Source organism: Rhincodon typus, chromosome 21 (assembly GCF_021869965.1).
Source record: "Rhincodon typus isolate 14 chromosome 21, sRhiTyp1.1, whole genome shotgun sequence".
In the NCBI taxonomy this organism is placed as follows: domain Eukaryota; kingdom Metazoa; phylum Chordata; class Chondrichthyes; order Orectolobiformes; family Rhincodontidae; genus Rhincodon; species Rhincodon typus.
In genome coordinates this window covers 49,945,704-49,960,350 of record NC_063352.1, presented here as the reverse complement: position 1 = coordinate 49,960,350, position 14,647 = coordinate 49,945,704, and the positions used below count along the sequence as shown (strand labels likewise).

The 14,647-nt window shown below is 41.7% G+C and overlaps 1 protein-coding gene across 5 annotated transcripts in view; it reads left to right on the top strand.

Moving 5' to 3' along the window:
* ttyh3a (tweety family member 3a) overlaps positions 1-14,647 on the top strand; it is a 237,293-nt gene that overhangs the window by 119,631 nt on the left and 103,015 nt on the right. For all 5 annotated transcript variants that reach the window (XM_048609585.1, XM_048609583.1, XM_048609584.1 and 2 more), the window contains exon 4: positions 6,997-7,217. In XM_048609585.1, the coding sequence (XP_048465542.1) occupies positions 6,997-7,217 (221 nt within the window). The remainder of the gene's footprint in view (positions 1-6,996; positions 7,218-14,647) is intronic.

The window sequence follows — 14,647 nt, the reverse complement described above, 5'->3', positions numbered from 1 at the left end:
GCTCTGCACCTTGTTGTCTCAGATTCTCCAGCATCTGCAGTTCCTGCTATCTCTGATTCAATTTTAATCACACTTCAAACCACCTTCCTGCCTGCTGGTACACTCCTGCTTCTGTTGTCGTGGATGAGTTTTGCATGGTGTACCTGCAAGCTGCCAATATAGAACAGCACAGCACAGTACAGGCCCTTCAGCCCACGATGTTGTGCCGACCTATTTTCCTACTAAGATCAAACTACCCTGCATACCTGAATAATCTGAAGAATTGAAGTGACCCACCTCCTTCATTTAACATAACATACTCTCTAATATTGTGTCCTGAAAGATTTATTCGGAGCAGTGAACAAAATGTTGGTTTCAAGATTGCATTTTAGGGAGATCCTTGAAGGAGGACGTGGAGTCAGTCTGTGTCAGCAGAGACATGGTGGACCAAAGGGCTTGTTTCTGTGTTGTATGACTCTCAGGAGAGGGACTTAGGCTTGAAGCTTGCCTTTTAATATTCATAATTTGATTGCTTGTTCATAATTGTTTTGAAAGAATTGGTAAAATGATTGTAAAAGTTTTTACACTGATGTAAGTATCTGATTGGATAGGAATTTGAAGTTCAATACACTTAATTGAAGTGGGTTCCTATGTTGTTGAGGTTTGCCTATGCAGCACAGGTAACAATGTGGGCAGTAGTTGAACTGAATTGTGGAGGTTTGCTTCATCACTTTTGCAATTCAGAGTATTTGCGCAGATCAGTAATGTACATCATATACTGATAGCCCAATTGACATTTATTTATTCTGTGCTTTTTCATTTCTGCATCTATGTTGCATGTCGGTGATTTGTCGTTGAAATAAATGCCATTTGTACAAACCATTGAGTGTATACAGCATGATAATTCAGAATTAGGTGCTCAATTTCAAGTATAGCAAGGTTGAATTATGGAACAATATCGTAGTTCAATAACCTGATTACTTTATTGGAAGTTAGAATGGCAAGAGTAAAACTGCATCTAGTAAAGTTGAGAAATTCTGATATTTTGTTATTGAAGGTCATAAAATGGAGAGAATTTGCACTAGCCATCTGGTTTGTTATCGTCTGCCACAGACAGTGTTGAACATTATACTGAGAGTTTATTTAAGGAGTTTATTTGTGAGATGTGTTGTTCATATTTGGTATTGGTTAAAAGTTTCTCTGATTGTGATGCTACATTTTTAGGTGCAATAGCACTAATTTTAAATGATGTTTCAAAGCTTCTGTTAGTTGCATTTTTGTTCTTCCGGTAACAGGTTGTGCAACATGGATTTTCTGCCAAAAATAATTAACTGCAGTTTCTCTGTATTAAGGAATGCTTTATGATCGACATTAAAGGGAGGATTAATGTAGCATTAAATTGTGGAAAAGTCATTTAATAATATTAGAGCCATATTCAGTATTTTAAATTTGTCATTGTTTAAGTATAATCAAATTTAAAGTTACATAAACCTAGCAGGTACTGAAATAAGCAAAATTTGGCAGTAGCAGAAACATTTACCTTTTAAACTCCATTTATTTTCTTGAGATATTAAGATGAAAAGCTTGCAAAATGAATTTTTCTGTTTTATTTTCAGTATAGAATCCTGCAAAAGTTTCAAATTGGAGTAAAAATCATTTTCCAGTAGGTAATAAACATTTGGATCAAGAGTACTGTTCAAATAAGTATTCTTGAGGCTTGGTTGAAGTGAATAGCAGGCAAGAAAATTAACAAAGGAATATGATGCTCCTTCCAATCCTATTAAATGGTGACTGAGAGACTAGTGGTGTCTTTTTTCAGAATTGGCATGTGACTGCAGTTGGCTTTCAACATTATAACCATGAATGACTCTATCCTGTTACAAGTTACTTGGACTGCTTCCATGCTGTAGGGATTCTGATTCCGTGATTCAATGATTTGGATCTGCCACAGATAACTTCCCCGCTTCAGTTATTTCCTTAAGTAACCTATACTTCTTTCACTTGATTTTATCTAGTCAGTACATTACTTGAACAATAGCATAATCTGAGGATGAAACAAAACCATCTTCTATATATGTAGTAATTCAGAAAGCCTGAGGAAGTATACAAGGAGAAATGAAGATTGGCACAAATCATTAAGTTGCTTTATTTCATATTAAGATCAACATGTTGTAGGATTTTGCATATTTACATCAGTATAACTTAATATAAAAATGAGCAAGTTATAGTATCCTGTTCTAATGAGTCACCTTCCTAACCAAAATAGCTTTAAGTCCTTTTGCCTGTGTTCCAACCATGACTCCCCTTTCCTGTCTGATTGCATGTTATTTGGGCAGCTATTTAAAAGGCTAAGTGATCTTAATTTATAAATCTTAGCCATATCTCTAAGATATGTCAAAATAATAATAGGGTAATTGTATTAGGGGATTTGAACTACACTAAATAGTAATTTGGAGAACCAAAATGCTCAGTGTTTAGAGGGGTTAGATTCCTTGAAATATATACCAGAAATATATGCCTTCAGGCCTCCTGCCGTGGCCTCTTCCCGCAGGAGCATCCCGGCATGGTGTGGTGACCTGGTCTGGCACAGCTGCCTTCTGGCCTGGCATGTCGTACCACCGGTGCAGTGTGGAGCCGGGACCCAGTGCAGACTGGAAGCTAAGTGCCAGCATGGTCGCTGTACTGAACTCTTTTCTGTAATACTGGACATCTTACTTCTGTATTGTCTACAAAATCTTGTAACTAAAGAAGCTGTGCCTGTGTACTTTTGTATCTAAGTTAGCGCTATGATTGGCGTTGTATAAACTTTTCACTATATTCATTGAGTATATGAGACAATGAAGGAATATTCTGTTCTCTTCTATTCTGTTAAGCTGCTTCTTATCAATGTGTACGTGGTATTACAAGGGATGGAGCAGTGTGGAATCTAATTCTTGGAAGCAAACTGAACAGCTGTTTGAGGTGACAGTGGGGGAGCATTTTAATGATGATACGTTGTTATTGGAAAAAGTAAAAGACGATCTCCAAAATATGAATTCAGATTGGGGTAATGCAGATTTTGAGGGTAAATGAATAGCAGAACAGTAGGAGGCATTCTAAAAGTTACTCAAGAATATAGACCTAACATGTTCCCTTTAGGGTGAAATGTGGAGGCAACAATCTCAGGCAGCCATGGATATCTAGGAACAATGGGACTGGGTAAAAATGAAAAGAGAGACATGTAAAATGCAAAACCATGGAGGCTGTAGAGGACTTTAGAAAGTGCAGGAGGGAACTCAAAGCAATTAGGAGAACAAACAGTGGGCATGAAAAAGCACTGGTGGGCAAGATTAGAGCGAATCTCAAGATACTGTACAAGTATATCAAGAGGAAGGGAATAACTAGCGAAAGAGTAGGGCCCACTAGGGACGAAGGGGGAAATCTACACATGAAGCCGAAGGACACTGTTAGAGTGTTAAATGAGTACATCACTTTATTTGGGAGAAGGAGGATGAAAGTACAGAATTTGAGAAGATGGACTCTCAAGTTCTTGAGCACATTGATATAAGAAACAAGGAGGTATTGAAGATTTTGATGAGTTTAAATGTGGACATATTTCTTGATCCCAGAGACTGGTATCACAGGCTGCTGTGGGAGATGAGGGAGGAAATAACAGGGGTCCAGACTCAATTTTTAAAAATCATCCCTTGCTTCAGCGGAGGTCCAGAGGATTGGAGGAGAAGCTAATGTGGTTCCACGTTGCAAGAAGGGTAGTAGAGATAGACAAGGGAACTATAGATCAGTGAGTCTCACATCAATGGTAAGGAAACTGTTGGAGAAAATAATGAAGGAGAAAATCTCTCTCCATTTAGAGAGGCAAGGTTTGATCAGGGATAGTCAGCATGTCTTGTCAGAGTGAGGTCATGCTTAATGAATTTTTTGAGATGACCAAGTACCTCGATGAGAGTTATGTAGTTGTTGTAGTTTATATGGATTTCAGGAAGGCCTTTATCAATTTCCCATGTGGGATCTTGTCGATGAAGATAAAAGCTCATGGGACCAGGGTAACTTGGCAAGTTGGATCCAAAATTAGCTTAGTTGTAGGAGACAAATGTTGTTGGCAGAAGGCTGTTTATGTGACAGGCGGCCAGTGTCCAGTGACTTTCTAAAGGGATCAGTGCTGGGTCCCTTATTGTTTGTGATATTCATAAATGACATAGATGAGAATATGAATTGGGGAAGTGTCATAGTGATAAGTACATGTGTAACTGACACGAAGATTGGCCAGGTGGTTGACAGTGATGAAGGTTTTAAGTTAGAGGAGAATAGAATCGAATTGGTCAGATGGGCTGATCAGTGGCAGACGGAATTTAATTCTGATAACTGCGAGGTGATGCACTTTTGAAGCAGGAAGAATAGAAGGGAGTACCCAGTGAATGGCATGAAACAAGAAAACTCAGAGGAACAGGGGGATCTTGGGTTACTTGTCCACAGCACCCTGAAGGTGGCTGAACAGGGTAATATGGTAGTTAAGCAGGCATATGGGATGCTTGCCTTTGTTAATCGTGGCACAGATTATAAGAGCAGGAGGGTTTTGCTAGAGCTGTACAGATCTTGAGTTAGGCCCCAGCTGGAGTACTATGTGCAGTTTTCACCACACTATAGGACAGATGTGATTGCACTGGAGGGGTGCCATACAGTCAAATAGATCCATAGCCCAGAAAAAGGTCATTCTGCCCATCACATCCTGGCCAGTCAAAAACAACCATCTAACTCTGGTAATTCCATTCTCCAGCATTTAGTCCATAGCCTTGTAAACCTTGACATTGCAAGTGCACATCTAAATACTGCTTAAATGTTATGAGGGTTTCTGCCTCTACCACCCTTACAGGCGCTGAGTTCCAGATTCCCACCAGCCTCTGAGTGAAAAAGATTTTCCGCAGATCTCCTCTAAACTCTCCTTGCCTTAATTCCATGTCCTTGAACATTGATCTCTTCATTAATGGGAAAGGTTTCTTCCAGTCTACTCTACGTCCCTCGTAATTTTATACATCTCAGTCATATCTCCTCTCAATCTCCTCTGGTGTGAAGAAATAAATCTGTCTAATCTCTGTTAATGACTGAAACTTTTTAGCCCAGGCAACATCCTGATGAGTCCTGAAGAAGGGTAATAACCAAACGTTGACTTTTCCTTTCCTCCAGATGCCGCCTGGCTTGCTGTGTTCTTCCAGCCTCCTGCTCATCTATTCTGGTAAATCTCCTCTGCACCTTCTCGAGTGCATTCACACTCCTCCTATAATGTAGATTCCAGAACGGTACACAATACCCTAGCCCTGGCCTAATCAGCATTTTATACAGTTCCAGCATAACCTCCCTGCTCTTAAAGTCTATCCCTTGGCTAATAAAGGCACGTACACCATATGGCTTTTTAACCACTTGATACATCTGTCCTAATACCTTAAGGGACTGGTGAACATGCACACCAAGATCCCTCTGATCCTTAGTGCTTCCCAGTGACCTACAGTTTATCGTATATTCCTTTGCCTTGTTTACAGAGGAGATTCATCAGGGTGTTGCCTGGGGTGGAGCATATAATAAGCTACCAAAATATAAAATAAACTAAACACAAGGTACAATAAGTTTGTATTATTTTGTCTGGATCAGAGAAGATTGAGATTATGAAGGGCGTGGATAGAGTGAATAGAAAACAGTTGTTCCCTTAGTTGAAGGATTAATAACAAGGGGTCATAATTTTCAAGTGAAAAGCAGGAGGTTTAGAGTGGATTTAAGACACTTTTTTTTTTCATCAAAGTGTGGTGGGTTCTGAAATGCACTGCCTGAGCAGGTAGTTGAGGTAGGTAATCTCACAACCTTTAAAAATGCTTGGATGAGCACTTGAAGTGTCATACCGTTGAAAGTTATGGGCCTAGAATGGGAAGCTGGGGTAGAGTATTTTTGACAGTACACACTTGAAGGACTGACTGGCTTCTTCTGTATTGTATATAGGATTCCATGATTTTATATCTAAACTAATGAGCCTCTTAAAAAGGGAATTCATTAGCTTAGCTTAGCACTGGCTCTGTACAGTAAAGTGGGTAGACATGCAATGAGTGTGAATCTCAAATGCCAGACTATTTTTTTATTGTCTCAACTTGTGTGCAGGCATCTTTTACAAAAGTTTAATTTGTATCTACTGCATTCGTAATTAAAAAGGTTAATGGAATGTTGTCCTGTATCTCAAGTGGACAATGGAAATTTAGGACACACTTCCCCAAAATATCGTTGAGGTCAGTTAAAAATTTCAGAAAAGAGAAATGAAGTCAATTTGCAGTTCTGCAATGATCTCTTTGAATGTTGGTTCATTCTCGAGGGGCTGAATGGACAGTTCCTATGCTTCCTAACCTCTTGGGAGTTGGATTTGATGCAGTAGTGATTTTCTTTTGCATTATGCAAGGGCCTCTTTGGGCAAATTCTGAATGCCAACATGTGGCAGAGTCTCATACTTCAGTATGTCGTTAAAAGAATTTGGTTTTTACTTTTGGGCTGTTGACATTTCAGACTTCCAGAAAATTGGAACTGACAGCGAATCTAGTCAAATTGGATCCAGTATTCAAAGCACCAATATCTGAAATGCCTTTGTGGTTGCCTCAGTTCCTCACATGATTTCACAAAGCTTTTTCAAAAGGTTTCTACTGAATTGTTCAGAAATGTGTATGTACTGATATTTCATTAACATTGTCACATTGATAGGTTTTGTGAAGTGCCTTTTGAGACAAACGCTGACCACGGCAAGTCAAATTACAACCGAATACCAGCAGACCAGACCATACTGAATCATTTAATGCGCAGTCAGTATGAGTCCTAATTAAAGAAAAGTACATAAGTTTACGTCCATGTTGCAAATCCTGCTACTCCTTGTCATAAAGGGAAACTGCAGCCTTTATTGCTGTATAGATGTGGTGGAAAGAAATTCAAAGAATAGCCTACCAACTTTGAAATATTTTCTTTTTTTTGATCTCGTGTTTTGTTTATACGCAGGTTTCTGAGAGTACTCAAGATCTGAATCGGACCATAGATGGAAGCCTTCGTACCTTGGAGGATTTGTTTACAAAGGAACCGCGGTACCTAGAGAGAGTGCAGAAGTCAAAAAGTCTGCTTGGAGACCTTGTTAGACAGCTAACTGGAATTCCATTTTGGGAGAAGAATGCCATATCTCTGGAAGACCTCGCTGTCTTTGTTGAGTTGTACGACTATTACAGGTACGTAGCCGTTGGACGTGATTTTCCCGCCCTTCTTTGTGCTCAAAGAGTAGAATGTTGTCCCTGGAGAATTGAAATACATTCTACTTAATTTAACAACTGGCATTAGTAAGTCAGGATGAATAAGTACAGAGTGAAATTTTGAACTTATAGTATTTCTATCTGCACTGTTATGTGGCATTATTTTTCAATTTCTTACAACAAACAACAAACTTGATTTTATTTTTATTGCGGGATTGGAGTGTCTATCGTATGCTTTCGATGTTTTTGGCATGTTCTTGTCAATAGTCTAACTAGACAGAGCAATTCCTTATCAATATGACCAATGTGATCAATATTGGAGGTCAGCTCTTGGGACTAGAGCCTTCTTAAAAAAAAAAAAGTCATCCACGTAAAAAGATCTGAGAACTGGGTTGCCATCTCTGGCTGGACATATTCTGGGAGACATCAGCAATAGTGACATCATAGAAGGTGTCACAGTTGTGCAAGTCGGTAGCGTAGAGAAAAAGGAATTAAAAAATAATATTGAATTGTTGAGGTTAGGTAAGGTAGAGGAACTTAACTAATTGAGTTGAATGACCTCTTTCTTTGCTGTATATTTTATATAGCTTAATGTAATGCATCTGAAATAGTGAAATAATGCATAGCACGCATATAGGGCTGTGCTGCTTTGAATGTTTTAGTCAGATTGGTCTCCTTATCTTGAGTTGCATTGTTTCAGTTGAATGTGACACTGAGTGAAAGGGCATGAAGCTTTCTCTGCTAAATTTTGCTACTGAGTGTGAACAATTCCTTCCCCTTGCTCTTGTGGTACCAGTCAGGTTGGCAGCAAAGTGGCTTAGGAATTTAGCCAGTTGGAGCTGTGCAGAACTTCGGTTCAGCCACAGCTGAAATAGTATGTGTAGTTCTGATCACCTCACTGCAGGAAGGATGTGATTGCGCTGGAAGGGGTTCAGAGGAGATTCGCCAGGATATTGCTGGACTGCTTTTGCTATGAAGTGAGGTTGGATAAGCTTTTATTTAGAGCAGAGAAGGTTGAGGGTGACTGGATTGAGGTGCATAAGATTGAGGGCATGGACAGGGTGCACAGAGTTATACAGTACAGAAACAGACCTTTCAGTCCAACTCATCCAGGCCAAACAGATATCCTAACCTAACCTAACCTGATCCTGTTTGCCAGCATTTGGCCCATATCCCTGTAAACCCTTCCTATTCATGTACCCATCCAGATGCCTTTTAAATGTTGTAATTGTACCCTCCTCCAATACCTCCTCTGGCAGCTCATTCCATACATGCACCACCCTTGCGTGGAAAAAGTTGCCCCTTAGGTGTCTTTTAAATCTTTCCCGTCTCACCTTAAACCTATGCCGTCTAATTTTGGACTCCCCTACACTGGGAAAAAGACCTTGGCTATTCACCCTATCCATGCAGTATTGAATGCAGTATTCCAAAAGTGGTCTGAGTAATTTCCTGTATAGCCACAACATGACATCCCTACTGGTGCACTCAATGCACTCACCAATGAAGACAAGCATACTAAATGCTGCTTTCACCACCCTGTCTACCTGCGACTCCACCTTCAAGGAGCTATGCACTTGCAACCCTAGGTCTCTTTGTTTGGCAACACTACCCAGGACCCTACCACTAACTGTATAAGTCCTGCCCTAGTTTGCCTTAGCAATATGCAGCACATCACATTTATCTAAATTAAACCCCATCTGCCACTCTGAGGCCCATTGGCCCATCTAATCAAGTTTCCATTATACTTTGAGATAATCTCCTTCACTGTCCGCTACACCACCAATTTGGTGTCATCTGCAGATTTACTAAGCATTCTTCCTATATTCACATCCACATCACTTATACAAATGATGAAAAGCAGTTGGCCTAGCACCGATCCTTGCGGCCACAGGCCTCCAGTTTGAAAAATGACCCTTCATCACCACCCTCTGTCTCCTACCTTCAAGCCAATTTAGTTTCCAGTTGGTTAGCTCCCCTGGATTCTGAGATGTAACCTTGCTAACCAGTCTACCATGCAGAACCTTGCCGAATGCCTTGCTGAAGTTCAAATAGGTAATGTCCACCGCTCTGCCTTCTTCAATCTTTTTTGTCACTTCAGTTAAGCTAGTGAGACGTGATTTCCCATGGACAAAGCCATGCTGACTATCCCTAATCAGTCCTTGCCTTTCCAAATGCATGTGTTGCCTCACACTGCTGGGACTGGAGTTTGCACATTCTCCCCGCGTCTGCGAGGGTTTCTTCCGATTTCCTCCCACGGTCCAAAGATGTGCACGCTAGGTGGATTGGCCATGCTAAATTGCCCATAGTGTTCAGGGATATGTAGATTAGGTGGGTTGCAGGGAGATGGGTCTGGTTGGGATTCTCCGGGCGTCGGTGTGGACTTGTTGGGCCGAAGGGCCTGTTTCCACACTGTAGGGATTCTACAGTTCTATGATCCTCAAACAGCACATTCTAAATCCACAACCACTTCCATCTAGAAGGACAAGGGCAGCAGAAACAAAGGAACACCACCACCTTCCAGTTACCCTCCAAGCTATTCACCATTCTGACTTGGAAATATATCCCTGTTCCTTCACTGTCACTGGGTCAAAATCCTGGAATTCCTTCCCTAAGGGCATTGTGGGTCAATCCACAACAGGTGGACTGCAGTAGTTCAAGGCAGCTCATCATCACCTTCTCAAGCGCAGCTAGGGATGGGCAATAAATGCTGGCCAGCCAACGACGTCCATATCCCATTAATAAATTTTAAAACTCTGCAGTCCAATTATTTTCTTGCCCTCCATCCCAGAGTGATCTGAAGTTTGCACTTTTCAGTTGTGAAATGAATTAGTGTAAACAACAGTACGATTAAATATTGAAGGTATTTCATTTAAAGGTTTGTCGGTTCTGTTGAAATCCATTTCTAGTATTCTGTGCAAATGTAATAATGATCAGAGAGCAAATCATTCTAAACATATTAGGTAGGAACATTGAGTTCAACCCTGCAATCAGGGATGGAGTTATTCAAAGTTTTTTTTGATAGGTCAGAACAGCTCAGGGGTTACTGAAAAGTAGTTCCAGTGACACAGTTCAGTAGCACAAAACAGGGCATGCTCCATGCTTGGAATACTGATTTTTAGGAGTCCTGCAGGGAAGAAATCAAGAGCAGTTGATAAGCTCTGTGCAGTCAGGATTCAAACTAACTCTGGGGAGTGAAGAACTGGTTCTATGTTAAAAAAGCCATGAAAGGTTCAGAAGAACTTATGAGTAGTAATACTTCAGTGCGACTGAGAACATGGGGGTTAAAAAGCTCAGATCCATTTGCTTGGTGTCGTTGTTCTCAGGTAAAAATCTAGGGGCAGGCTGACTCGGTGAAGCTAGCCCTCAGTCGAGAGCTGGAATTCTAACGACTCATCAATGCTGGAATGAAGTACTGGAGTCCGAGGTTGTCCAGACCCAGAGAAGAAAGGCGATCAACTACAATAGAAGCAGTAGTTGAAGGACTCCATGATGGATTGGGGCTGTCGAGGCTAATTTAGCAAATGTGAAAAATTGCAATCCATTGAGGTTTGACGAGATTTGATGATGCATAGTGTCATTAATTAATGTCTGGGGCAATTACCAAGAAATCTATCAAACTATCTTGATCACACTGGCATTTGATGTGTATTTGGTCACAGTAACCCAGGGTTCGCACATGTCATTTCTGGTTGGTAGAAATAAGGTGTACATATGTTGTAGGCTGTATTACTATTCTAATTTGATTGTTCAAGTGCATAATCTTGTGACTTTATTATCTTAGCAAGTACTATGGAAATAATCTTTTGCCTGCTTAAAAAAATAAAAGCTTAATGGTCCTTAACCAGATCATAACAATTTAGTATTTGCATCTGAGATCATAAAATAGTTGGTGGTCAGGTTGGATATCGTAACCTGGTGCAGGTTGATTATTGTTTACTGCCGAACATCAATGGACAAACGACCAAGAGACATGAAATTCTTTTGTAACTGATCTGGTCACCTGACCTTCCAACGGAAGAAACCAACCAACCCCCACACCTGTGTAAAAGTTCAATGTGTGTCAGCAGAGGCCACACAACAGAAATATGTAACAGTCCTGCAGATCACTTGATTAAAATATTCAATGCCCACTCAGGCTGCAGGGAAGGAAGAAAGGCTGAGGATTACAAGCTAAGGATAGATTCAGCTGACTGGGCAGTTTGATACAGATTTCATGATGAAGTGTAATTACTGCTATCAGTATTGGTTTGAATAGATGGTGACCAGGCAGATGGTGGTGCACTGCGGATATGTAATAAGGTGACATTTATAGCACAGAAAGAGGCCACCTGGTTCATTGTGTTTGAGCTGGCCAAAAAAGCAGTTGCCCAGTCTAATCAACTTTCCAGCATTTGGTCAGCAAGTTAACCAGACACTCCAAATGAGTTAACAAGGTGTAGAGCTGGATGAACACAGCAGGCCAAGCAGCATCAGAGGAGCAGGAAGGCTGACGTTTCGAGCTTAGACCCTTCTTCAGAAAGAAAAAAAATCCCACTCCAAATGAGTCGAGGGTTGCTGTCTCTACTGCCCTTCTAGGCACAGAGTTCCAGACAACTTGTGCACTTCAGTTAAGCACCTCTCAGCCTCCTGTTTCAAGGAGAACACTTCCAGCCTACCCAATCTTTCCTCATAGCTACATTTTACCAGTCCTGGCAACATCTGCATAAATCTCCTCTATACCCTGTCAAGTATAACTGCATCCTTTCTGTGATGAGATGACCAAAATTGCACAAAGTACTCAAGTTGTGGCATTACTGATTATTTGTAAAGTTCCAATACAACTTCAAACTCTTATAATCTATAACTTGGTTAGTAAAGGGATGTATTCCATTTATCTTTTTTACCATCCTATCAACCTGTCTTCCTACCTACAGGGATCTGTGGACGTTCACACTGAGGTTTCTCTCTCTAAAGCACTCAGCATCCCCTCAGTAATGGTATATTTCTTTACCTTGTTTGAGCCTTCAGCCAATCATGTCTATACTACCTAAAAGTACACTACTGTTGACACGAGTCCCACAGTCCAGCATTGACCCATAGCCTTGTGTGTGATGACATTTCAGATGTTCATCCAACTACTTCTTAAACGTTGTGAGGTTACCCACCTCAACCACCCTCCCAGGCAGTGCACTTCAGATTCCCGCCATCCTCTAGATGAAAAACATTTTCCTCAACCCCCATCTAAACCTCCTGCCTTTCACCTTAGGAATGTGTCCCCTCGTTATCGACCCTTAAAAGTTTCCATATTACAGAAGCTGCTGGATGTCTTAACGTGGATAAATTCCCGGGACCTGATCAGGTGTATCCCTGATGTTTGTGGGAAGCTAGGGAAGAGATTACAAGGCCCCTTGCTGAGATATTATTTATATCCTCGATAGCCATGGGTGATGTGCCAGAAGACTGGACGTTGGCTAATGTGGTGCAATTATTTAAGAATGGTGGTAAGGAAAATCCAGGGAACTATAGACCTGCGAGCTTGACGTCAGTAGTGGGTAAGTTAAAATCATACAGTCATCTGTCCAGTGTGGAAGCAGGCCATTTGACCCATCAAATCCACACCAACTGTCCAAAGAGCATTCCACCCAGATCCACACACTCCCTACCCTATCCCAGTAACCCTACATATCCCATGGCTAATCTACCTAACCTGCACATCTTTGGACTGTGTGAGGAAACTGGAGCACCCAGCTGAAACCCACGCAGACACGGGGAGTGTGAGCAAACGCTACACAGACAGTCGCCTGAGGGTGGAATCGAACCCGGGTCCCTGGCACTGTGAGGCAGCAGTGCTAACCACTGAGCCACCGTGCACCCTGGATCTTTGGTGAATTTCTGCAGTGCATCTTGTGGATAGTATATACTACCGCTGCTAAGTGTTGGTAATGAAGGGAGTGAATATAGCGCCAGTCAGGCAGACTGCTTTGTCCTGGATGGTGTCAAGCTTCTTGAGTGTTGTAGGAGCTGCACTCATCCAGGCAAATGGGGAATATTCCATTACACTCCTGACTTGTGCTTTGTAGATGGTGGACAGGCTATAGGGAGTCAGGAAGTGAATTACTCGCTGCAGTATTCCTAGCCTTTGACCTGCTGTTGTAGCCACTGTGTTTATGTGGTGAGACCAGTTGAGTTTCTGCTCATTGATAACCCCACCAGAATGTTGATAGTGGGGGGGGTTCAGTGATGGTAACATCATTTAATGTCCAGGGGCAGTTGTCTCATATTGTTGATGATCATAGCCTGGCATTTGTGTGGCGTGAATGTTACTTGCCACTTGTTAACCCAAGCCTGGATATTGTCCAGATCTTGTTGCATTTGAACATGGCCTATTTCAGTATCTGAGGAGTCATGAGTGGTGCTGAGCATTGTGCAATCATTGGTGAACATCCCCACTTCTGACCTTATGATGGGCGGAATGTCAGTGATGAAGTAGCTGAGGATAGTTGGGCCTAGTACACTACCCTGAGGATCCCCTGCAGAGATGTCCTAGACCTGAGATGACTGACCTCCAGCAACCATAACCCTCTTCCTATGTGTCAGGTATGACTCCAGTCACTGGAGATTTTGTCCCCTGATACCCATTGATTCCAGTTTTGTTAGGGATCCTTGATGCTACACTAGGTCGAATGCAGCCTTGATGTCAAGGGCTGTCTCACCTCACCTCTAGAATTCAACTGTTTTGTCATTGTTTGAACCAAGGCTGTTATGAGATCAGGAGCTGAGTGGCCCTGGCAGAATGCAAACTGGGCGTCGCTGAGCAGGTTATTTCTGAGCAGGTGCTGCTTGATAGCACCATTGATGACACCTTCCATCACTTTACTGATGGTTGAGAGTAGAATAATGGGGTGGTAATTGGCCGGGTTGGATTTATCTTGCTTTTTGTGTACCGGACGTCCCTGGGCAATTTTCCACATTGATGAATAGAACCAGTTTTGAACTGTACTGGAGATGTACAGTTACATACTGGAGATGCAACTGTATTGTTCTCAGGAAGGGTCCCTCGACCTGAAACGTTAACTCACATTTCTCTCCACAGATGCTGTCAGACCTGCTGAGCTTTTCCAGCAATTTCTGTTTTTGTTTATAGCTATACTGGAATAGCTTGCCTAGGTCAGTTCTGGAGTACAAGCCTTCAGTAATATTGCTGGAATGTTGTCAGAGCCTGCCTTTGCAGTATCCAGTGTCTCCAGTTGTTTCTTGATATCAGGTGGAGTGAATCGAATTGGCTGAAGACTGGTATCTGTAATGCTAGGCACCACTGGAGTCTGAGATAACACAGTGTGGAGCTGGAGGAGCACAGCAGGCCAGGCAGCATCAGAGGAGCAGGAAAGCTGCCGTTTCGGGTCAGGACCCTTCTTCAGAAATGGGGGAGG